The following is a 22,829-nucleotide window of genomic DNA, read 5'->3' as shown; positions in this document are numbered from 1 at the left end:
TTCTGTTTAAACTACTGCAGAGCATTAATCAACTCATGTAGTATATACATGTTTGCAAGAGCTGCATATTTTATGCATTTGAACCAAGTATCTGTTAACATACAGCAAATCAATAAGTAATTACATTAGCAATCAATAAGTATGTTCAGATAGACTGAATTGTTTTTTATTAGACCTAGCTGATCAAAAGTAGTCAACTCAAATTTGGGGTCTTGATACAGGATTTGGAGCTGATCAAAAGTAGTTGCGTGCTTATTGGCCAGGTTCGCATGAAATTTGCACCTCAAGAACTACAAGCTCATTAGACGTAGCTTTGTTATAATGGTTTGATTCTTATTGTCACAACTTACGCGACTATTTCAACTGTTGTCTTATGTTGTGTGTAGGATGGAATAAGCCAACAAGAATTTTCAATCAGAAGCTTAGCATTGAGAATTGCTGCTTTGTTGGGATTCCTACCTTGTCTGCTTCACTTCATAGTTTGTGCAATCTCCTTTAATTATGCAGTCTTCTCTTATTTAGCATATTTAAGTTTTAAATTACCTCATGTAACTTACTGGAATTCTGAGAGGTTCATTAAACCGTCGTATAGGTGAGCGTCGTTTGAGAAACGACGACAATTTTTCACCGCAATCAATATGTTCAGTAGAATTGGGCAGTGCTAGTTGTATCTTGAAATAAACAAACTATAATAACATTTTTTATTAAAATATTTGGAGAACTGGATTTATGAGGTACCACATGATTTATGAACGAGTAGTAGGAGTCAATCTAGTCAAAATGTATGTACTCACATTTCCACGAAAGCAGAGGATGACATTTTCACACTAGGGAAATCATTCTGTAGCTATAAGAAGACTGACATTACAACATATGCTATAGTGTATATTAAAGTCACAAAAAATTAAGATGTATTGTGAGCCACAGATACTTTCTTAAAAGGAATGTCCTCCTAATTAAGCACAACTGAGGGCCGAACAAACATCCAATGTAATTCAAACTAGAAGTAATGGATCCAAAAGTTGACAGTGATTTTAATGCCATTGTCTTACATATACAATTAAGAACGAAAATAGAGATCCAAGTAGGATTGTAATGTAGAAGAGCATAAAACTTCAAACATTCAATGACAGGACCCGTCCCGAATTTCCCGAAACCCGAGATTTAACCTGCGGAGACCCGACATCACACCCATGCCGGGTTCACTCCTTAAATCTACGTCCTCGCTACTGAGAGGATTAAGGCACGAGACTTTCTGCAAATTTCGTGAGTCTCCCTATAAATTGAACATTTCCCCAAAATTTCCACCTGCATAAAACGCATTTTAACCCAACCGGCAGCATGCACAATAAAATCTCATGCAATTTACATAAATGACCTCCGGCCTTCAAATGATTCTAGCAGAACTGCCCACAATGCTTTTAAAATAACTTAATGCATCAAACATGCATATAACAATTTCAAAATCTACTCACGCGCACCTTCACTCACTTAGTCCCCAGGACAAGCCTCAATTCAACCAAGTTTTGGGACCAACAACGAGGTCCAAACCAATCCCAATAAGACCACCTAAGTGGGGTCTAATATGTGGCTGCACCTAGTAACTTCAGTCGCCTACGCCCCTACTAAGGGATCAAGCCACACGTAGCTCTTTCATATCTATCCTGGCTCCTACTATCAAATAAACCATTACCACCATACAATTTCATACATTCTAATATTTATCCATCACAACTCATCAAACACAATCACAATATCACCCTTCATACGACGGGACGCACCCGGCCTCGTATGGGGCCTGTCAACACGCCGGCTAATCCAAAGACGCGCGTGCGACCTCATCCGGGCTGGCTACATTCTCACCAGCCCTCACACAACCATACCTCCCCTCATACGTCGGGACGCACCCGGCCACGTATGAGGTCCAACACGCCGGCTAATCCAAAGACGCGTGCGACCTCACCGGGCTGGCTACATTCTCACCACCCGCACGCTACATTCTCACCAGCCATCACACAATCACATCTCCTCATACGCCGGGACGCACCCGCCACGTATGGGTCCGCAACACGCCGGCTAATCCAAAGACGCTGCGTGCGACCACCTGGGCTCGCTACATTCTCACACCACCGGCTCGCTACATTCTCACCACCATCACACAATCACATCTCCTCATACGTCGGACGCACCCGCCACGTGGGGTCCGCAACACGCCGCTAATCCAAAGACGCGCGTGCGACCACCGGGCTCGCTACATTCTCACACCACCGCTCGCTACATTCTCACCACCATCACACAATCACATCTCCTCATACGCCGGACGCACCCGCCACGATGGGGCTCGCAACACGCGGCTAATCCAAAGACGCGCGGCGACCACACCGGGCTCGCTACATTCTCACCAGCCTCGCTACATTCTCACCACCATCACACAATCACATCTCCTCATACGTCGGACGCACCCGCCACGTATGGGGTGCAACACGGCTAATCCAAAGACGCGTGCGACACACCGGGCTGGCTACATTCTCACCACCGCTCGCTACATTCTCACCACCATCACACAATCACAATATGGGGTACGTGGGTAGTGCGTATAGCACTGTAAGCTAACATTCAACCGCTTTATTTACTTTTAAACATCCACACAATTAATTATATAAAATATAATTTCTAAACTTATATAAACCTCCACAAATAAAGCATACCATAAACTCCCCCATTTAATTTCACTAATTTATATCTTAAGCTCACGGTCTCCGTTTCACTCAACAACGCTCGAGACCTGTCACTAAGGTCATTCTAGCCCTCCTGGGATGGTAGAACTACAAGGAAAGTCTAGCGGTCAACCCAGGGTCAAACTACCCAAACTTGGTCAAACGGGCCCGCGGGGCCCACGACCTCCAAATTCCGATCCGAAAGTTCCTATAGGTTCTACAGGCTCTAGGACACACGTCCTGCAAGTTTGGTCCAGATCGGACGGTCGGATCGCTCACGATCGCACGATCGGACGGTCGCTAAAACCCTAACCCTAGGGTTGGCATTTTCGGAGTATCCGGGACTCCATTTTACGATCCGTCGAATCCTACACGATCCTGGTAATACCTAGATCAACATATTATAATTTCAGGACCATCCAACGGTCCAAACCTAGCGAACCCGGAAAATACGCGATATGCGATATCCGATTCGGAACTCTAACGGTATCTAAAATGAGATCCGAGCACACCTACGCGCTCGTGACATCGAGAGGATCACAATGGGACAAAATGCCCTCAGCTACAGTGCCCACGCGCCGCCACACGCGCCCGGCGCGTGGGTGTCTAAAGCGATATCGCATCGCCGGAAAACTTCCAAATCGTGAACCAAGACTCCTACCCTAGGTAATACACCTAATTTGGAGCCACTTTTGTTCTTGGACATACCCCAAAAACTGACCGGAAGTGGCCGGAATCTCCCCTCGAAATCCGCCAAACCCATTCAGTAAATCGGGTTGCCTACGCAACAAATTGATCAATTCCTACCCAAAAGGCAGCTAGAGCTCGGAAAATAGATGAGAAAGCATACCTTGATCGCAAGATTTGGTGGCCGGAATCGCCGGAACGAGCCCGAAAATTTGGGTAAAACCGCCGTCTTTCGCAATTTCCGCGGTATCGCTGCGATCGACGTCGGAGAATGGGTGGGGTAGGACGGCGGAGTCGGGCCATTTTGGGACCGGTCCCACCCGAGTGGTGGCGGATAAACAAGCGGCCGGCCAAAATGTGGCGGCTGCGGTGGCGTCGCGAGCCAGCGGAGAGAGAAGGAGAGACGCGCGGGAGAGAGAGAGAGAAAATGACGGGGGCAATTCCGTCTTTTAACCAAAAATCCATTTTCCAAAAATTTACGATTATGCCACTGAGCTTTTTTGATCATATCTCTCTCGTTACAACTCCGATTCGAGCCCACTACGTGTCTACGAACTCATCTCACCGTGCTCTACGCAACGGTACAACCGAAATTCCCAAATTCCCTCCGGGTAAGAAAATGACTAAAATACCCCTATCCCACGGGTAATTTCTCAATTCCACTTAAATTAATTAAACATGGGATAAATTTGGGGTCGGGGTGTTACATTCAAGATTGAGGCAGATTTAGCTAACATGTACTTCTTGAATCAAAGTACCATGAGAAGAAAAAAGCTAGCACTCTTTATGCTGGTTTATTAAGTCCTATAAGCTAAAGGCATTTAAGGCGTCAAGTAGTAGAAACATATTCCACAAGATGATCTTATGAAACTATTTATAAACCCAGTTAATTTATAAACCAGTTGATAATCACCCATTTATCTATCCATTGTTTTGAATCTTAATGTTGCAACAAGATGATCTTAGGAATGTTGTTTCCGAGGTTTGGTATTTCAGACCCAATTTAAGTTTGTTGCTAATCAATTTATCTTTCAGTGCAGCTTGCCGCCAATTACAATTATGATGATGTCCAGATGAGCGTCACTTGCTTCATCATCAAAATTCAGTTGACACTGAATCAAATTCTTTTTAACAAAATTTGAGAAACAAAAAGGCCTTACAAGGGAAATCATCAATGGCGCCTTTCACCAACCATACTTTTTCAGCAAATCTCCGGTTCTCTTCCTCATCCGAGTAAAAACTACTACCACCAGAGCAATGATCCAAGGAGGAAAATTCAAGCCAGAAATGTTCAATTTTTGGACCCACTGTGGAGGATCTCTCAAAACCAAGGTTATCAAGACGGTTATAACAGCTACTCCAAGCAAGATTTTTGTCACCGGTTGGATCAAGGAATCCTGCATTTAGAGAAGAATTAAGTAGGAAAATTAGTACCAAAAGACATATCACATGTCACTGCAACATTCCACTGTCTGCAACATAATGCATATCAAAGAATCTTGTGGCAAATAAATTGTAAACAGTCCACCTGCAGAGCATTCCTTTACATGGGAGAAAATCAAATTATTTGTCTTTTAGAAGGAAATGCGAGGGTGGAAAGACAAAAGATACAGGAGATCCTGACAGACTGCTCATGAAATAGACAATAAACACATAAGAAAGTATGTGGTGTTGCGCTAATAGCAACAGTTTCTGACCATAAAAACGAAAAATGAGCGAAGACAAAACCGTAACAATGCTGTGAAATCCTTTTTTTTTAGGAATATGTGGTTGTAAAACTCAGTGTCTATGATATAAATTATCAAAACCTATAAGATGAATCCTGCAGGTTCTTTACGGGAACTTTTGCCATTTTGACTTTTAGGAAAGGGGTCCTGTTTTTGTGAGACGAACGCCAAGAAACCCCAAACTGTAGGAACCCATTTTGGATTGTCTCACTATGAGTTACTGCTTCATGGAATCTTTAAATTAACTTTGGGTAAGAGTTACTTATGTGGTCTTGAGCTACTATCTTTGGTTCTTCCTTTACCTTTTGTTTTCTTGTGTCCCAAATATGTGGATTTTCATGTTTGTTATACAATATTTGAGTTTAATTCAGCAAATCTTCAGTTCAAATGCATTTCCCTTTCTCTCAGCTGTTTCTCATGCTTGTTCAACTTCACCTCTAATCGCTTCTCTTCAGTATCTCTGGATTTCCTATGGAAATATCCAAAATTACTTCAAATTTTGGTTATTTCTTTTGGGTCTTTCCATTAAATTTTCTTTTATATTTCTAAGCTAAAATAGGCATACATAACCCTTTACATCTCGACCTAAACCTCAGACTGTTATCATACGTCATCATGTGTGCAAAGAGAATTGAAATTCAAGCGCCTTCTTTAGATTAAATACAGCTATTAGGTTATTATTTACCTAACCAAATTGGAGGACAATATTTTGTGCCTTTTTTTTTTGGTACAAATGATACAAGAGAAATTTAATATGACTAATGGCTTGATTAAGGGATGGAGTCTTATTTTGAAAGATCAAATTATTACTTTGATGACAAATTTTCCAACAAATGAAAAAGAATTCTTCAAGAAAAATACTGTGAAATCCTACTGTTTAGGAAAGTGTGGTTGTAAAACTCAGTGTCTATCATATAAATGATCAAAACCTATAACATGAATCCGGCAAGTTCTTTAGGTGAACTCAATTGTCAAAATCATATCCAAGCTTAGGCTGCAAACAGAATGTCATGTAAACAAAAGAACAGAAAATAAGCATGGAAATTGATGCCTCAAATTCAAAAAAGTAAATTGCTATAATTTATCTTGCCTTTAAAGGTTCTGATTGTATGGAGGAACTACCCTATTGCTAATTGAGAGTGACCTGCAGCCTAGTTCATTTATTTCAAATAGTTGGAATATCATGGCTGCAAACCATGAAAATATAAATTGCCTTAACAAAGCATTCTCAATATGAAAAATTCCGCATCAAATGTCAAACACTTCTCCATCTATTCTATCTCACACTCAAATTCAGTATCTCTTTTGACCGCATTAAAGTTACATTTATTTCTACCCAATGCAACCAAATTTTCTCGGCAACCAAACAGAAACTTACTTCGATTAATTTCACAAACTGGGTTTTCATAAAAAATAAAAATAAAAAGATATAGAAATGATGTATGTGGGAGCAGATATTTTCGTCTCCAATCACAGCACGCCACGTGGAAAAGAAGATTATCTCTTTTAATTAATTAATTGAACTAGTTTATCTGGCCAATTAATTAATTGGGATAAATATCTTAATTAAATGATATTATCTTTATTTAATAAGATAATATCATTAATTAAGATATTATCCTAATAAAGAGAAGATAATGTCATTATCTCAGATATTATCTTCATAAAAAGAGATAATATCATTTAATTCAGATATTATCTCCATAAAAAGAGATAATATCATTAAATCAGATATTATCTCAGTCCGACTCGATCCCTACGAATTTGGGTAGAGAATAAACTCAGCATATTCTCTACGAAACCCTAGCCCCAAGGCTCCTATAAATAGATGACTTCATTCATCATTCAAGGTACATCTAAATCTACTCTTTATACCCGAGAACAATATCCGAAGCTCTTTCTCCCTCTCCACTCTCCATATTTTCTCCACACGGCTCCGGTCACCACACACGGCTCCGGCCGCCCGGTTCACACTCTACATAAACACTACTCCGTACCCTTTGCTTAGCTATTGTTTTCTACAAACACTCGAACTAACTTAGGCATCGGAGGGCCTTTGGCCAACACCCCCCGGGTGTGGTCTATTTACTCCAATCTGTTTTACAGGAATCGAGGAAGAGAGAGAAGGAAGATCGAAGGTTGAAGGATCTAGAAGCGAATATTCTCCCGTGAGATTATTTGCACAAACAATGTACCTTGGGCTCTCCGTCAATGTGAACCGTAGATCCATCTTTATAAGCCAGCATAGACCTGCCGTTCTTAGTTAAACCGGATCGGAACTCCGCGACCCGACCCGGTATTGAAAGAGTAAAGCGATTTGAAGCTACTTGTCGAGAATGTATCGGACCTCCAACTGGTTCTGGTCCCAACCCCGAGGCTCATCCCGAAGTGTCGATCGCCTTTTCCTCGCCGATACAAGTAGACCTCCACCTCTGGAACCTTCGTCCTCGCGTGTTCAGATTTGGACTTGGGTTCCGGATGACTGCCGGATTTCGGGTCCGATTCTCGATTTCGCCAACTCAAGTGAGGCCTGCGAAGAATAAAGAGGTCAACGCGCACAACAATATCTAGGCTGTTTGCTTTGGTTGCTGATTGGAAATAAGCACTTTACCACCAAAATACTCTATTTCGCTTTTGTGATTTTTTCATAGATGTTTTTGTGATATTTAATACTCGTGATTAAAATAAGCTTTACAAACACCTAGAAAAATTACAAAAACTAAAAAGGTTTTGTTAAAGGACTCTTGAGCGTGATCGAAAAAGGCCTCGTGTCGTGATCTTTTTTCTCATGCTTTATGGCTGTGTCTTTTTTTTTTTTTTTGGGCAATCGTTAATCATTTAACAATATTGTAGATTATAAGATATTTTATCAAAACTAGCCTCTTGGCACACGCTCACGCATGTGCCCATTGGTTTTATTTTTTATTTTTTATTTTATTTTTTGAATTAAGAAAAGATAATATGGGTAGTTATGTTCCATAAAAGTAGGAGTTATTATCTGATTTTGTTTTTAATTTTTTTTAATATGAAAAAAGTGAATTTACCATATTATCCTCATTTAATTAATAATTTTAATTCTTAATATTTGAATTAACCAAGGGCATTTTATGGTATTTTGAATGTTTCACTATTCTCTGTCTTTTGCTTTATATATATAGATGACGAAATTATGTTGATAGTATGGGCCTGCATACAGACAAATCCCCAAAAGGTGACTGACGTCATTACCTTCTTCCTTGCCAAAGGAAGACACTTTTCAAGCTGCAGCCACCTGTCGAAGCTCTCAATCGAACTTAATCTCCAAAGACACGTGTCACCACCATAACAACTTGCACAAAGTCCTACATCGAAACTTTGTGCAAAACTCTCATTTCTACTTCCCTATAAATGGGGAACAGTACCCGAGTAAAATGGGTAACTATTTTCTCACATTTACTGTTACTCTGCCAAAATTACCACATATAGCTTACTTAAGCATCGGAGAGCCTTCGACAAGCACCACATCGGTGTCCGAAGCTTGACGACTGCTTCTTCCTCCTTGTCTTCTGCAGGTTCTCCCAACTCCGAAGGTCCTCGCCTTCTCCTCTGCTGAAGACTCTACACTCTTCTCTAAGTTGACATTCCCAAAAAGAGCATCAACACAAGACATACACAAAATTCAGGTACCCAAAATTGCAGACAATCTAGTTATCAGTCTGCTCATGCTAAATGGATATTTTCCAACAAGGAAACTAAAGTAGACATGTTGCTGCTCAGTTTTTTGCAATTTATGATGGCACTTCCCCATTTCAGTTATTAGTATTACACTTCCAATCGCTAAAACATGTGTTTAATGTAGTAGCTAAGACAAGTCATTTCCTTTCACGGATTGCTTGTCAAAATGTACTTTGACTTAGTAGTAATTTCCATGCTAAATTTTCATTGGTCAACCAACTGACTAGAGAATATTATACTCAAGAAACAAATAAAATCAAGAAAACACAACTAAATACGGGGTACTTCCTTATTTACATCTTAAACTTAAGTAAATGAAGTAATGAGCTGACCTACTCAGATTGGGCTAGACCATGGATGGGTCTTATCGAGCCGAGTCGAGAGTGGGCCGCAAATTTCAAAACTTTAACCCAAATCCTACCCAACCTTAGAATGGGCCTAACGCCTAACTATCGGGTCGGGCTACCCACTTCAACTCGTAGGCTGTGAGCCAAATGATGACCCCTAGCTATAAACATATCATCCTTACTATTTACATACAAGGCATATCATATTGCTATATAATATTACTATGATGTCCTTAACAATGAAAACATGTTATAAATGCGCATAAAGGAAAATGAGGATGTCTTTGGGTGCAAAAAGTCTCATTTGCAAATGAGCAAGACAAGTTATTATCTTAAAAAAAATTTCTAGAAATAAAAGCATACATTATGATAAAATCGTAGAGAGTTAAAATTATGAGTGTTTATTAAGTGATTATATTTCTTAATTGAGCAAACAAATTAAATATAAGATGATTATAGGGTGTTTATTAAAAGACTATCTGAAATATTTTTCCACAAAATTAATAATGACTAACTTTTCCTAATTGAGCAAACAAATAGGGTGTTAGTCTCCCTTAATTTTTTTTAAATAATAACTAACTTTTCCTCATCTCTATTGAATTAATTCCTATGAAAAGAAAAGAACATCCTTCTGAAAAAATAAGAGTATCCATTAATAACCTTCTTTATTAATAATAACTTACAAGAATTCATAGCAAATAAATTTGAAGCTGTCTCTTCATATGTCGAATTTTGATTCTATTAAAATATAAAAATCTGCAAAAAGAGTCACAAATATAAATATGCGATTTCAATTTACAGTTTTACTTGGGATCTGAATCATATAATTAGGTCAAAAATTTCCAATAAGTAAATGATAATTGAGTGACGATAATTCAACAGAACAAAAAAAAAAAAGCTTGATATTTTGATCAAAATGATATGTATTTATGGGCAAAAAAATAGGATATGTATTAGTTACTATGATAGGAGTGATGATACTACACTGGAAAATAAATTAGTACTTGTCTTTCAAAAATATTCAAATACTACTCACTGGTACTTTTACACGCAATTGGCTTACAACAACTGGTGGCAGAAAAGACATGTTTAAAAAAATTATTCAAATACCATAAATCTAAAGCTACGTCAGTATAATCAAGTAGTTTCCATATTTCTGAATAAAAAAACGTGTTATTGAGAGAAAAAGGGAAGCACAATGATGTGGAATAGGATGTATAAGCCCGACCTGTTTGACACGTCTACCATACACAAAGAAATAAGACTTAATAATGATATGAAGGAAGCATAACGCTCATCATTCCAATTTAAAATTAAGAAACAAGTTTTTTTTATTGAAAAATTTAAGAAACAAGTTAATTAAACATCTCTAATTCATCATTAATATATATATATATCATGTTGCATCAGTGAAACGATCAACCATCATGGTTTCATGAATGTTTAACACGAGGTTCAAAATCCATGAAATAGAAAAAGAAAAGTTATTTAGACTCTCAAAATATGAAGAAAAATATGATTTCCCAACCTCAAGCCTCATTTTCTATGAATCAAACACATCTTATGGGGGAAGGGGTTGGAAGTCAATTATAAGAATCATAGCTAGGCTATTAAATAAATACATTATGGAAAAGATGCAAAAGATTAAATACACTAAAAGCATCTCCAATTGATATGTCAAATTTCCATATGGACATGAAATGACAAAAATTGAAAGTTAAAGTTGTTATAAGCAAGGGTGGAACCAGGAATTTTTCGACCGGTGAGCTAGCTAAATTTTTTAACTAAAATAAAACTATGCATTAAATCATATAAACCATGCTAATAGTGTACATTAAATCAAATAAAAGTATAAACCAAGCAAAGTATGTATTAAATAATATGTTCAGCAACATAATTAAAAGTGTACTTATTGAAGTTGTGCCATGCGATCCTTGAGAGAATTGAAATCTTTTGTTATTACATCTGAATTGATATTGTCAGCAAGTTCTTTTTCAATGTAGAAAACCATAGAATCTTCTAGAAACTCATTCTCCATCTTGTTGCGAAGAGCTGTTTTAACAAGTTTCATAGCTGAAAAAGCTCGTTCAGTAGTTGCCGTAGAAACAAGGAGAGTTAGCACAAGACGGATCAACCTATCAATCAAATGATATCTTTTTGACCTTTTTGTTTCAACTAATCCCCGACATATAATTCAGAGAGTGTAGACACTTTTTGAAGTACAGGATGATGAGGTACGTCCGCCTCATAAAGTTTCAGCTGGCATCCCAAAATATGTAACTCTTTTGGAGTGAAATCCTGAGGATATCTCTCTGCAAGGCTGCAAATTTTATCAATATTAAATTATTTAAAAGAATCACTAGGGTCCAAAGCTGAACTAAGAATAAGAAGTTCCATTGCCCCTTCACTGAACCTACTGTTCAACTCTGCCAATTGAAAATCTATTGCATCATTGAATATGTCAAAGTGGTAACGATGCTCAACTGTAATGTTGTCCTTTTGTTGACAAGAATGACCTGTTCCCACTTTATATTGAGCATTCATATCAAGCATATCAATGTCATGTTTCTTGCAAAACAAATCAACTTTCCCAATAAAAGTTTCCCAACCATTTAATCTCAATTTTCCAAGGACATCTTTTGTTGTACCAACTAGGTTCATAGCATTCACGATGTCTTGAGACTTATGTTGTAGTTCTCGACAAAGGATATCTGTGAGTCCCATAATTTCTTTCAATAGATGCAAGATGAATACAAATTCGAATTGCCTAATCGCATTGTATCCACCAGTAGCTTCCCCATGTAAGGAGCCTGTGGATCCATCATTCTTTATATTCTCAAGAACCGTACAAACTGCATCATACATTTCTATTAAGTCACAAACGGAATCATAATGAGAACTCCACCGAGTAGCTCCAGGTTGATGCAAGGTACCAATTTGATTAGCTCCTCTACCAGTCTCTCATTCACCAGCAATCAACAGCTCTACAATATTCATTGATTGAGCAACTTGTAACTCAGTATGACGTTTTGGAGAAGCCCTAATGACATTGACAATCGAATTCAATGATGAAAAGAATAACCAAATTGTAGCTACTTCTTTTGATGCTGAAACTAATGCCAACTGTAGTTGATGAGCAAAACAGTGTACATAAAATGCATATGGGCAATCTTTAAGAAATAATGCTTGTAGCCCATTCCATGCACCCCGCATATTACTAGCACCATCATATCCTTGACCTCTCATCTTGTCAATACATAATTCATGGAGATCAAGTACTTTCTTGATCTCTTTTTGAAGTGTTGACGCAGTAGTGTCTTCAACCCACACAATGTCAAAAAAACGTTCACGTAGAAAACCATCATTATCAACAAATCTTACAACAATAGCCATTTGCTCTCTATTTGACGTATCTTGTGATTCATCAACAAGGATACAAAAAGCAGCATGCCCAACTTCTTCACGAATTTTTTTTCTCACTTTGTTTGCAAGAATATTTAAAATCTCCTTTTGAATCTTGGGTGAGGTATATTTTGCATTTCCTGGGGCATTCTCTAAAACAACTCCAGCTACCTCATCATTAAACTTTGCTGTATGCTTGACCATTTCAATAAAATTTCCACGATTTTTAGAATCCAAAGATTCATCATGACCCCTAAAAGCACATGCCTGATATGTAAGCCACCGAACACACTCTATCGTTGTCTTGAGCCGTAACCGGTTTTTCAAAATGTCTTCCTTTGATTGTCGATTAATAACTTTGTCGACATGGTGAGATGGGTTCATCAAATCCTCCATACATCTTTCACAAGTATTATGCGATGAAGATGGACCTCCAACATGAGTAAAAAATACACAATTCTTTCCGTCATTAACTCTTTTCCAATTATTAAAACCCTCAGTAGTTAATGCAGGACTACCATTACCAAAAACAAAACAAGGAAAACAATAGACTTTATCTTCTTAAGGGGAATATTCTAACCATGGAAATGGAGAGAACCAAGAATATTGAAATCCACGATATTGCGACCCAAACTGAGACCTTGGATATTCTGATAATTTTGGTTGGTAAGGGCCAACTTTGATATAAGCACGTCGAACCTCATCATGTTGATTAATAGGGTATTCAGATATTTGAATACGTTTCCCAGGGTCTCGTTCCAAAAAAGCAATATCAAACTGGTTAGGTTCAACTAGGGGAGATGTGTGATGAGGTGACTCAATTGATGGTGAAGCCTTGTCACTGAATGTAGAAGCCTTGTCATTTTCTAATTTATCACCATCATTTTTTTTCTTGAAGAATGAATCAATAGTTTTTGCTCTTTTACTTGCTTGGTTCTGATGTGACATTATAATCTAATAACACATATAAAAAACAGAACAATTTACTTTATACTAAACAAATCAATGAAAAAATAATAATAATTCGAGATTGTGGAGAGTTAAATACCTTTATTACGCTTGTTGACGATGAACTTGACTTTGGTAGCACAGAATACAAAACGCTGTAGATATTCTTTTGGGACTGCTAGGGCTAGGGCTAAGTTTCATAAATATGAATATCTTCTTCTTCTTTTTTTATTAGACTGACTAAGATAATTATAAAGTTGCGTAGGACAAACTAGGCTAGGAATAGGATACTTCATCATATCATACTAGGATACTTTATTCAATGGGAAACTAGAATACTTTATTGAATAGGAAATAGACCACACAACTTAAAATAATAATAAAATAATAAAAAGACAACAGCAGCCAGCCACCAATGGTCCAATGCATTGGCCACGTAACGCTGGCCCTCATAAATTAAGCACAACCACATCTAATTCTTTTTTATTTTTAAAAAAGGGTCCCTGGGCTAGAGCCCACTCCAGCCCATATGCTAGTTCCGCCCCTGGTTATAAGAATCCGTTTGGGTCCACTAGTTTAATTGTAATTTGTGTGAATGATATATGCATTTTGAATGTTTAATAATGTAGCATTATAATTATATACTTATTTTTTTTGGTGTCAAATATATTTAATTTATTAAAGAAACAAAGAAACAGAGGAGGAAACAGAGGAAGTTGACTTAAAATTTAAAAAAGGAAGAGAAAAAGGTTTAAATTTTAGAGTATTTTGATTTTTTCTTTTTGGGTTAAATCAACGTAATTAACTTTAATTTTGGAAGCTTAATATAATGCCTGAAATTAAAGTCTATAGTTTATTATTACCGAAGAAAAGAAAATAGTCTTTTGTTGATTAATCATATGTTGATTTACTTTGCTCCAATCACTCATAAATGGAACATGTTGTAATATTTTTTTTTTCTGCATTCAATTACATGTGTAGTTTATAATAACAAGACTCTGCTGAAGCCACCAATTGTGCCTGACTGTAGCCAACTCAAATTGTGCCTCATCGATCCGCATCAGTCCGCTCTGCCTCTTATATGCTAGGTGGTCGAGGTGCTCGACCGGATGGAGCGTCTGAAGGTATCCGGCCGATCCTAAGCTTGCGGTGCATCTGCGTGCACGTTCTCTGCTCGGGGCACTTGTTGGATGGTGAAGGTGGGAAACACCTTTAACAACTCTTGACTTTGTCAAGGTACAAGATCATCCTCGGGTGCTTCGCCATGTACTCTCCTAAGGCTTGACTTGTGATCACCTGGGAATCTGAGTAGATGGCTAACTTTTTGATTGATAGCCTTTGCCTGCGCAAGCCAGCGAGCAATGCCTTGTACTCTGCCTCGTTGTTTGAAGCTTGAAGCCAAGCGTGATAGCTTGCTCTAGCAGGGTTCCATCCGGTGATGATGACGATGCTGCTCCGGCTCCTTTCTTGTTCGACGCTCGTCACGCGCAATCGCCACATGTCTCTGGGTTGGTCGGGTCGGTGGAGGTCTTGTCCGCTCTCGAACTTTCCTTCTTTTCGACCACTTCTCTTCTTTGGTGATGGTGTGAATTGCAACAAAGTCGCTAAGGCTTGAGCTTTTATTGCAGTCTTGGCCGGTAGAGGAGGTCGTATTGGCTTAGCTCTATAGCCCACTTCATGAGTCGCTGAGAAGCATCAGGGCTGTGGAGGATTGATCTCAAAGGAAAGTCGGTCATGACGATGACTTGGTGAGCTTGGTAATAAGATCGCAGCTTTCTCGCAGAAACCACAAGGGCCAAAATGAGGTTATCCAATTTCGGGTAGCGAGTCTCTGCATCCAGGAGAGCTTTAGATGTGTAGAATATCGGATGTTGGGCCCCAAGTTCTTCTCGGATGAGAGCCGAGCTGACGGCGGAGTTGGACACTTTGCCAGTACACGAACAAGTCTTCATCAGGAACTGGCTTTGAGAGCAGGGGAGGTGAAGTAAGGTAGGTCTTTAGATTTTAGAAAGCTACTTCGCACTCTTCGTCCCATTTGTCTTTTTGTCCTTTCTTTAAAGCTTTGAAGAATGGTATGCACTTGTCGGTAGATTTTGAGAGGAATCTGTTAAGGGCCGCTGCTCTGCCCGTCAGGTTTTGTATTTCCTTCACTGTGGAAGGCGACTTCATCTCGAGAATGGCTTTGATTTGGCGCGGGTGTGCCTCGATACCTCGTTGCGTCACTAAGTACCCCAGGAACCGGCCAGACGATACACCGAACGTGCATTTACTTGGATTTAGCTTCATGCGATATTGGCGAGTAAGTGAACACCTCGGTGAGGTTTTTGAGGTGGTCCGCTCGTTTGGGGCTTTAACCAGATATCGCCCACGTACACCTCCATGGTTCTCGATCTGACCACGCTTGAAAATTTTATTCACGAGCCTTTGGTAGGTTGCTCTGGCGTTCTTCAGACCCAAAGGGCATGACCTTGTAGCAGTAGGTCCCTCTTTCGATGATGAAAGAGGTCTTCGCCTTGTCATCATCGTACATCATAATTTGATTATAGCCGGAGTAAGCATCCATGAAGTTGAGCAGCTGGTTGCCGGAAGTTGAATCCACGAGCTGGTCGATTCTCCGCAATGGGAAGTTGTCTTTAGGGCATGCTTTGTTGAGGTCGGTGTAATCAACACATACTCTCCATTTTCCCTTTTCTTGTTTCGCCACTAGAACAACGTTGGCCAGCCATTCCGAGTAGGAGACCTCTTCAATGAAACCGATAGCTAGGAGCTTGTCGATCTCGGCTTCAATGATCGCGACTCACTCAGGAGCAAAGTTGCGTCTCTTCTGCACCATGGGCTTGCCAGCAGGGTTGACATGGAGCCGGTGGCAGATGATGTTTGGGTCAATGCCGGGCATGTCAGATGGTGACCACGCGAACATGTCTTTGTTGTTCTGGAGGAAGATGGTCAGCTCCATCTTCTCTCTGGGCTTAGGCGCGAGCCGATCCGTTCTTTCTTGTCTGGCTGGTGAGGATCGAGGGGTACTAACTCAACGTCTTCCTCGGGCTTCCAACCTTCTTCAAGGGAGCCTTCCGGACGGATTCCCTCATCTCGATCCTTCTTGTTTGAATTCTAGCGCGAGCCGATCGCACCTCCTTCTGCGGCTGATCGGGATCGGGGTACTAACTTAACGTCTTTCTCGGGCTTCCAACCTTCTTCAAGGGAGCCTTCCGGCGGATTCCTCGTCTCGATCCTTCTTGTTTGGATTCTAGCACGAGCCGATCTGCGCCTCTTTGTCTGGGGCCGGATCGGGTACTAACTCAACGTCATCCTCGGGCTTCCAACCCTTTTCGGGAGTCTTCCGGCGGATTCCCTCACCTTGATCCTGGTTCCTTAACGCTATTGTGAGGCAGAACTTCCTTCCCTTTCGGGTTTACTTGTTTGCTATGAGCTCTTCTCGCCTCGTTGGCGGCTTGCATTCTTGGTGTGAAGCTGCTGCTTGCTCTTCTTGAGCCCTTGGGTGTGCATCTCCTTGTCATGGCTTGGTCATCGTTGATCGCTGATCCCGCCCGGATGGGATAACGGATCGTCGATGTAGAGCATATGTGATGGCTTCGATCTTGCTGGTTCACGGTCGGCCCAAGATTCCGTTGTAGGGGGAAACCTCGTCGATGACCATGAAGATTTGCAAACGACCACTGGGGGTGAGTGGACATCCGGTCGATCGTTCCAACAGTGATTGATGTGGCCCCATTGAAGCTGGTGAGCGATCTGGCAAGTTTGCTAATCTTGGGCTCGAACCCCATCGTTGGATAACAGATTGTTGCGATGTTGGCTTTGCCCTCATCTACATGAACTCGCTCGATCACAGCTTGTTCAATTTGGATGCAGATGACTAGGGCGTCATTATGTGGCAGGTCAAGCTCGATCAAGTCCTTCTTCTAGAAGCCGATGATGGGCGTATCCACAATGGCTGGTACTCCCGTTGTGACTTGGGAGACATAAGTTGCCTGAGCGATCTTTCTCTTGCGCTCCTTGGTGGTCAGCCCGGACTCTTGGGAGTTGGCTAGAATGGTGTTGATTCGAATGACCTTTTGGGGAGGTTCCTTGGCAGTGCATCACGATCCTCGATCTGCTGGATGGCCTTCTTTGCAACGAACTCTGTGCAATGGTCTTCTCTGACCAGCTCCTCAAGGTGCCTTTTCTAAGCGTTGCAGTTGTTGGTGTAATGACCGTGCTCCCGTGGAATGCGTAGTATTTATCTGGTGTCTCTTTTAGAAGGGTCTCCCTTCATGGGTGGTGGTCTCCTCACCCACGGCTTATCCTTCACTTGAGCTAGGATCTGGTGGATTGGGATAGCGAACTCAGTGAAGGTCTCTGTTTCTAAGCTTCCCTCTTGGGGCCGCGATCTGCGCTTATCTCGGGCTTTTTGCTCGAACTTGTTGCTCTTTTGGCTTGCCTGCTTCGTCGGGTGGTCAACTTGCTTGCTAGCTTTCTTTGCGGCGATACGATCATTGTCCCAAAGTGCGTAGCGTTTCTTTGTCGCGAACACTTCTGCCAAGGTTTGACTTGGAGTTATGGCTAGCTCCCGGTATAGCTCGTGCTCGGTTGGCAAGCCCTTTTGAAAGCGAGGATGCAACTTGGTCGTTGCATCCTATGATGGTAGCCTTCTCAGCCTTAAACCATCTCGTAGTCTCGTAGAGACTCGTCGCTTCTTGTGCGGAGTTGAAGCAGGTGGTCCGCATGCTTTCGACCATCTTGTAGGAGGTGTACTCCTTTGTGAAAATGATGGCGAACTCCTTGAAGTTGCCTATTGACGACGGTAGAGTGTGGAACCAATCTGAGCGCTCATCGCAGAGTCATCGCGAACACTTTGCACATCGGGCGTCGTGCGCTTTGCAGATCATGGCGCTTTGAAGTGCCTCAAATGGCTCTCGGTCGAGTCCCCTTGAATGGAGTGATGGATGGCGTTGTAAACCGCTTCGGCGGCGGAGCTCGTTCCACCTCGTCGGTAAAGCGGCGATCAACTCGATCAATTTCCTTGCACAGGGCCTCCTCCGTGCTTCCTTTGAGTCGAGACCTCGGAGTTGGTCATTTACTAGCTTTGCGACATCCTCTGCTCGCAGGGTTGGAGTCTCGGGCCGACGCGTCTTTGGTGCCTTGAGCGCGACCGCTAACTTCTTCCTCGGTTCCCAAGGGTCGATCCTTGGGTGCTCTGCGCCGTGAGGCAAATTAGGAGATTGAGCTTGTGAGGATTCCTCTGTAGCTTGTCGCCGCGTGTTGGTCCTCGAGCGGGCTGGTGGGCGTTGATCGTCACCCTCGCTCGCAAGGAAGGTCGTTCAGGTCGACGTCTTCGGTGCCTCGAGCGTGATTGGCTAACTTTTTCTCCAGCTCCCAAGGGTCGATCCCCTTGGTTGCCCTACCCGTGGGGCAGGAGAGAAGGTTGAGTTTGGGAAGATCCTTCCACAGCTTGTCGCCGCAACCTCTCACGAACTCGAGCTCCTTGTGGACCTAAGCAAGCACGAACATTGGATTGTGGGCCTAGCCTCTCGAGCACATTGGTCCTGGGACCTAACCTCGAACGGCTCAGTACGGCTCGCGGTGTCTGCGTCTTGTCCGCACGATCTCGCTCTCTCCCTGCGGGTTTGCCCTGTCGACCAGCTGGGACCTCTCGAATCGCCGCATGCTCGTGTGCCCTCCTCTCCTCGTCATGGGGTCCAAGGTTGGGGCCTTGATTCAAGTTGATCTGCCTGAGTAGTTGGCAAATCAGGTTGTTTTGATCATCGACCTTCTATGTGAGTTGATCAACCCGTGAGTTAAGGTCCACCTGACTGCGCGGGTCAAGTGGAGTGGTGTGCATCGGGCCCAATGACATGTGGGCTAGGGCTCCATTAGACGCGTACACAAGTGCATATGTCAAGTGTGATCGCAGAGGAGGGAGAGAATGGATCTGCTCCAAGACCGGGACGACGTCGAATAACCATGGGGCGTGCGCAAGTCCGGTAGTTAAGTGGTGTGGTTGTTACTTGTGCTCCAACGGCAGATGAGGCGAGCACTCGTGTCTGGCGCCGCAAGGCTATAGAGGTCCCAAGGTCATGTGGTGGCTGTTCGCAATTCCAGCAAGGCGGTGCAAAGCACTAGAAGACGGCTGCAAGGCGTTGGCAGCCATGATTCCGTGTTGTTGCATTGAGGTTTCCACCACGAAACCATGAGATGGGCCCGTCGTGATGGCGTTACTCTTCGTACGTCTTGTATCAACCATGGTTGTTTGAAAAAATGTGTGAAAGATGGATTTGGAGCACGCTTTGAATATATCTCGTGCTCTCAATGAAAGCACCAATTTGTTTGTACAAAATTCCTCACGAGAATATTCGTCTAAGATTCCTTCGTCTTCTCCACTTCTCTTTCTCCCTGCAAAACAGATCGGGGTAAAAGGACCACACCCGGGGGGTGTTGGCCAAAGGCCCTCCGATGCCTAAGTTAGGTAGGGTATTTCAAGGAAAACCGGGTGGCCGGAGCCGTGTGTGGTGGCCGGAGCCTTGTGTCAGAGAGAGAAAGAAAGTGGTGGCTAGGGTTTGTGAGAAATAATTTCTGCAGAGTTTCAGTAGGAATTTAGACGTACCTTGACCTTTGTGTGTGGCCATCCTTTTATAGTGGTCTCGGAGGCTAGGGTTTCAGAGGAATAATTCCATAGATGGAAGGGAATTATTCCTCCCCTATTTGGAATTGATTTGATTAATTAGGGATTTGATTTATTAGGGTAAATAAAATCCCTAATTGTGGTAGGTATCAGATCAAATCCTAATTTAATTAGGTAACTCCTCATTTAATTGAGAATTGGGGTAGGAGTCAAATCAATTCCCAACTTAATTAGGTAATTCTCAATTTAATCGGGTAACTCCCAATTAAATTGAGTAACTCCAAATTAGGTTGAGTAATTCCCAATTAGGTTAAATAATCCCCAAATAGAAGGAATTATTTGACCTAGGGTTTTGATTTAATTGGTTCCCACACTTGTCTTGTCAGCTAGGGTGTTGTTGGTAATTTCCTGTTACACCTTGTCTTTTTCAAGTGACCCATTCTCTATCTTGTGGCTAAAACAGAGATGCTCAAGTTGGTACAATTTGGTTTTGATGCATTTATTTAATCATATTTGATCAAAACTGTAAGATGTAACTTATATTCTTCCCTATTCCAGCCTAAAAGACATCAATGATTTTATTACGATGATTTTAATCCATTCTAGACCACCAAAGCTTGTTGTTACCTGGGTTTTTAATTAAGTGGCTTATTTGATTTTAAAGAAATACATTTTTCATACTTTGTTGGTCTGTAAAACAGAGATTTTTGAAGTTGGTTTCTGACCTAGTTTTAATTGATATTTATATTTCAAGGCTCAAGCTAAGAGATAGGAAGTACTTTTCATCCTTTCTTGGGACTACATTTCAATTTTGCAGAGAGGTTTGTTAGATTTTTCAAGTCCAAGTCTCTTACTGAGTTTTGGATTTACTTGAGTTTGAGTATCTTAAATTTTGGTCAAAATATCGATCTAATTGCATTTATGTGAATGTCACATTTTGCTTGTAGTAATTTGTCAATCGTGGCCTTGATCACTATTTGCACTCTTTTAGGAAAACACAGATCGCTGGTTGGGTTGAGAAAAGAAAGGAAGGCAGAGAAGGTTGCAGTGAGTCCATGAGATAGGTAAGATTTTGTTGACTTTCTCATGCAGTGATTTGGCTCACACTTTCTCCATTGCCGCTGAGCTTTGCAGGATGTTGTGGTAATTAGCAAGGCAGAGAAGGTTGGGGAACCCACTGTGATCACTGCAAATTGCCCTAACAAAACTGGGTTGGGCTGTGATTTGTGCAGAGTTATATTGCTCTTTGGGCGAAGCATTTGCAGAGGAGGTGACTAATTAATGAATTTTGAGTCAATGCTTGGCCATTCATATGGATTAATCTCAATTGGCATCAGAGCGGGTCACTCTGTAGTTTGTTGGGCTTAGTGCTATATGGATTGCATTGTTGTGACTTCCTCCTGTCTTGATGAACTAGGGCTTGGAGACACTCAAGATGAAACCTCATCAGCTCAAGAAAATAATGGTGGGAAGCCATAGCTAGCAAGCAAGAGAGAGGGATAGAGAGAGATGAAGGTGAAAGCTTCCTGATGTTTTCTTTTATCTTAAATGAATGTCACTGGTATACTGTAACGTTTTCCTTTAATTTTCATTTTTTAATATGAGTTCGCCGATACAAATCAAAAAGGTCTTAACTCCATCTTCGCTGCTAGAAGTTGCTATTTTCCATGTGCTGGCTCAAATAACGGATCATTTGGGATATTCATTGTGGAGCAAATGAAGAAAGCACCTTAAACTGGGTCATGTCCAAACTTCAACAATTACTGGCCAGCGTATGGTAAATTTGCATTTTCATTCTCTTTAATATGAAGATCTGCCGTAAAATTCCTTTGAAATAATTTATCTCTTTACTCTTCTTTTAGTATTCTGTATGTGTTTGGGTGAATGCTTAGCAACATTGAGGTGATGCAAGAACACAGAATAGTGAAAGGAAGGCCTCTGGATTTTGAGAGTCTCATGTGATGTATGAAGACATTAGCGATTGAAGAGTGGAATTTGAACAAGTAAGTTTTTGGTATCAGTCTTCACCTCTTATGAGATGGTTGTTTATAAAGAAAAGTAATGTGGTTGTACAGTGAAAGAAGATGGGAGTGTTACATGATGTCAGAAGACAAAATGGTTGTCTCTTGTTAATGTCTGTGGTTCAATTTTACTGTTTTTGAAATCTTAGTTTCATCAGCTACAGGAAATTCAGGAGAAGAGGGAGTCAGCTCGTTTTTTATCATTCTGCGCACAAGTTATCACATAGAACTATAGAGAAATATTCTCTAAAGACTTCATTTGAAGATGCTTTGAGGATGTGGTATAACACTTTGTCTGAATGCGCAAATAATTTGAGGAAGCAAAATAGATAAAGTAATGGCAGCAACTTGGAGTGATAGTGAGTCTGATAATGATTCACCTCTAAAGATCTTTGCAAGTGTGTTGTTTAGATCAGGATACTCTGATGTCCATGAAGAACCTTAGACAGTGGTGATCCCCAATTCAATAGTCTCTATGTCCTCAAACTGAAGAAGAAAAATGCACTATCAAGTGGCTTTTTTCTACAATGACCTAACCACCTTTCGGTCACCTGAAGCTCGCCTTTCAATCTAGAATGTTTCGTGTCTTTCTGCTTATTCAGATTGCTGCAAGTACCAGCTGTTATTTTCAGAAATTCTGGATATGA

The 22,829-nt window shown here is 41.1% G+C and overlaps 3 protein-coding genes and 1 pseudogene across 8 annotated transcripts in view; 1 reads left to right on the top strand and 3 right to left on the bottom strand.

Annotated features, from left to right (window-relative positions):
* The window catches only part of LOC103336265 (TMV resistance protein N-like), a 38,529-nt gene that overhangs the window by 4,927 nt on the left and 10,773 nt on the right, over positions 1 to 22,829 (top strand). Inside the window, exons 7-8 of one of the 5 annotated variants that reach the window (XM_089055231.1) lie at positions 222 to 263; positions 387 to 479. The gene's annotated coding sequence lies outside the window, so the exon portion shown is untranslated. Of the gene's footprint in view, positions 1 to 173; positions 264 to 386; positions 711 to 22,829 lie in introns of those variants that run through there. The other 4 variants (XM_089055232.1, XM_008239313.3, XM_089055230.1 and 1 more) reach the window with 4 other exon arrangements.
* On the bottom strand, positions 4,130 to 8,780 carry LOC103336262 (uncharacterized; annotated as a pseudogene). The gene is made up of 3 exons (XR_016127816.1): positions 8,602 to 8,780; positions 7,327 to 7,661; positions 4,130 to 4,801 (listed from the first exon to the last, which is right to left on the bottom strand). The product of XR_016127816.1 is annotated as an uncharacterized LOC103336262 (transcript).
* On the bottom strand, positions 11,102 to 12,057 carry LOC103342691 (uncharacterized). The gene is made up of 2 exons (XM_089054207.1): positions 11,553 to 12,057; positions 11,102 to 11,367 (listed from the first exon to the last, which is right to left on the bottom strand). Exons 1-2 carry the CDS (start codon positions 12,055 to 12,057, stop codon positions 11,102 to 11,104), a joined length of 771 nt encoding a protein of 256 aa, XP_088910333.1.
* On the bottom strand, positions 12,154 to 15,042 carry LOC103336187 (uncharacterized). Its single transcript, XM_008239216.2, has 3 exons — positions 14,839 to 15,042; positions 13,235 to 13,548; positions 12,154 to 13,108 (listed from the first exon to the last, which is right to left on the bottom strand). Exons 1-3 carry the CDS (start codon positions 15,040 to 15,042, stop codon positions 12,154 to 12,156), a joined length of 1,473 nt encoding a protein of 490 aa, XP_008237438.2.

Source organism: Prunus mume, linkage group LG6 (assembly GCF_029339155.1).
Source record: "Prunus mume cultivar Tortuosa linkage group LG6, ASM2933915v1, whole genome shotgun sequence".
Lineage (NCBI taxonomy): Eukaryota > Viridiplantae > Streptophyta > Magnoliopsida > Rosales > Rosaceae > Prunus > Prunus mume.
The sequence above is the reverse complement of the archived record's forward strand: the minus strand, read 5'-3'. Positions and strand labels throughout refer to the sequence as shown.

Bases quoted from the DNA above. Each gene is read 5' to 3' on its own strand.
- LOC103342691 (XM_089054207.1), bottom strand. From the start codon at position 12,057: ATGTATGATGCAGTTTGTACGGTTCTTGAGAATATAAAGAATGATGGA. The intron at 11,368-11,552 runs GTGATTCTTTTA...GTCGGGGATTAG, and splicing joins TAGTTCAGCTTTGGACCCTA to TTGAAACAAAAAGGTCAAAA.
- LOC103336187 (XM_008239216.2), bottom strand. From the start codon at position 15,042: ATGTGGCGATTGCGCGTGACGAGCGTCGAACAAGAAAGGAGCCGGAGC. The intron at 13,549-14,838 runs GTGATCACAAGT...ATGTGTTATTAG, and splicing joins CCATCTACTCAGATTCCCAG to ATTATAATGTCACATCAGAA. The intron at 13,109-13,234 runs GTCTCAGTTTGG...TGGTAATGGTAG, and splicing joins AAATTATCAGAATATCCAAG to TCCTGCATTAACTACTGAGG.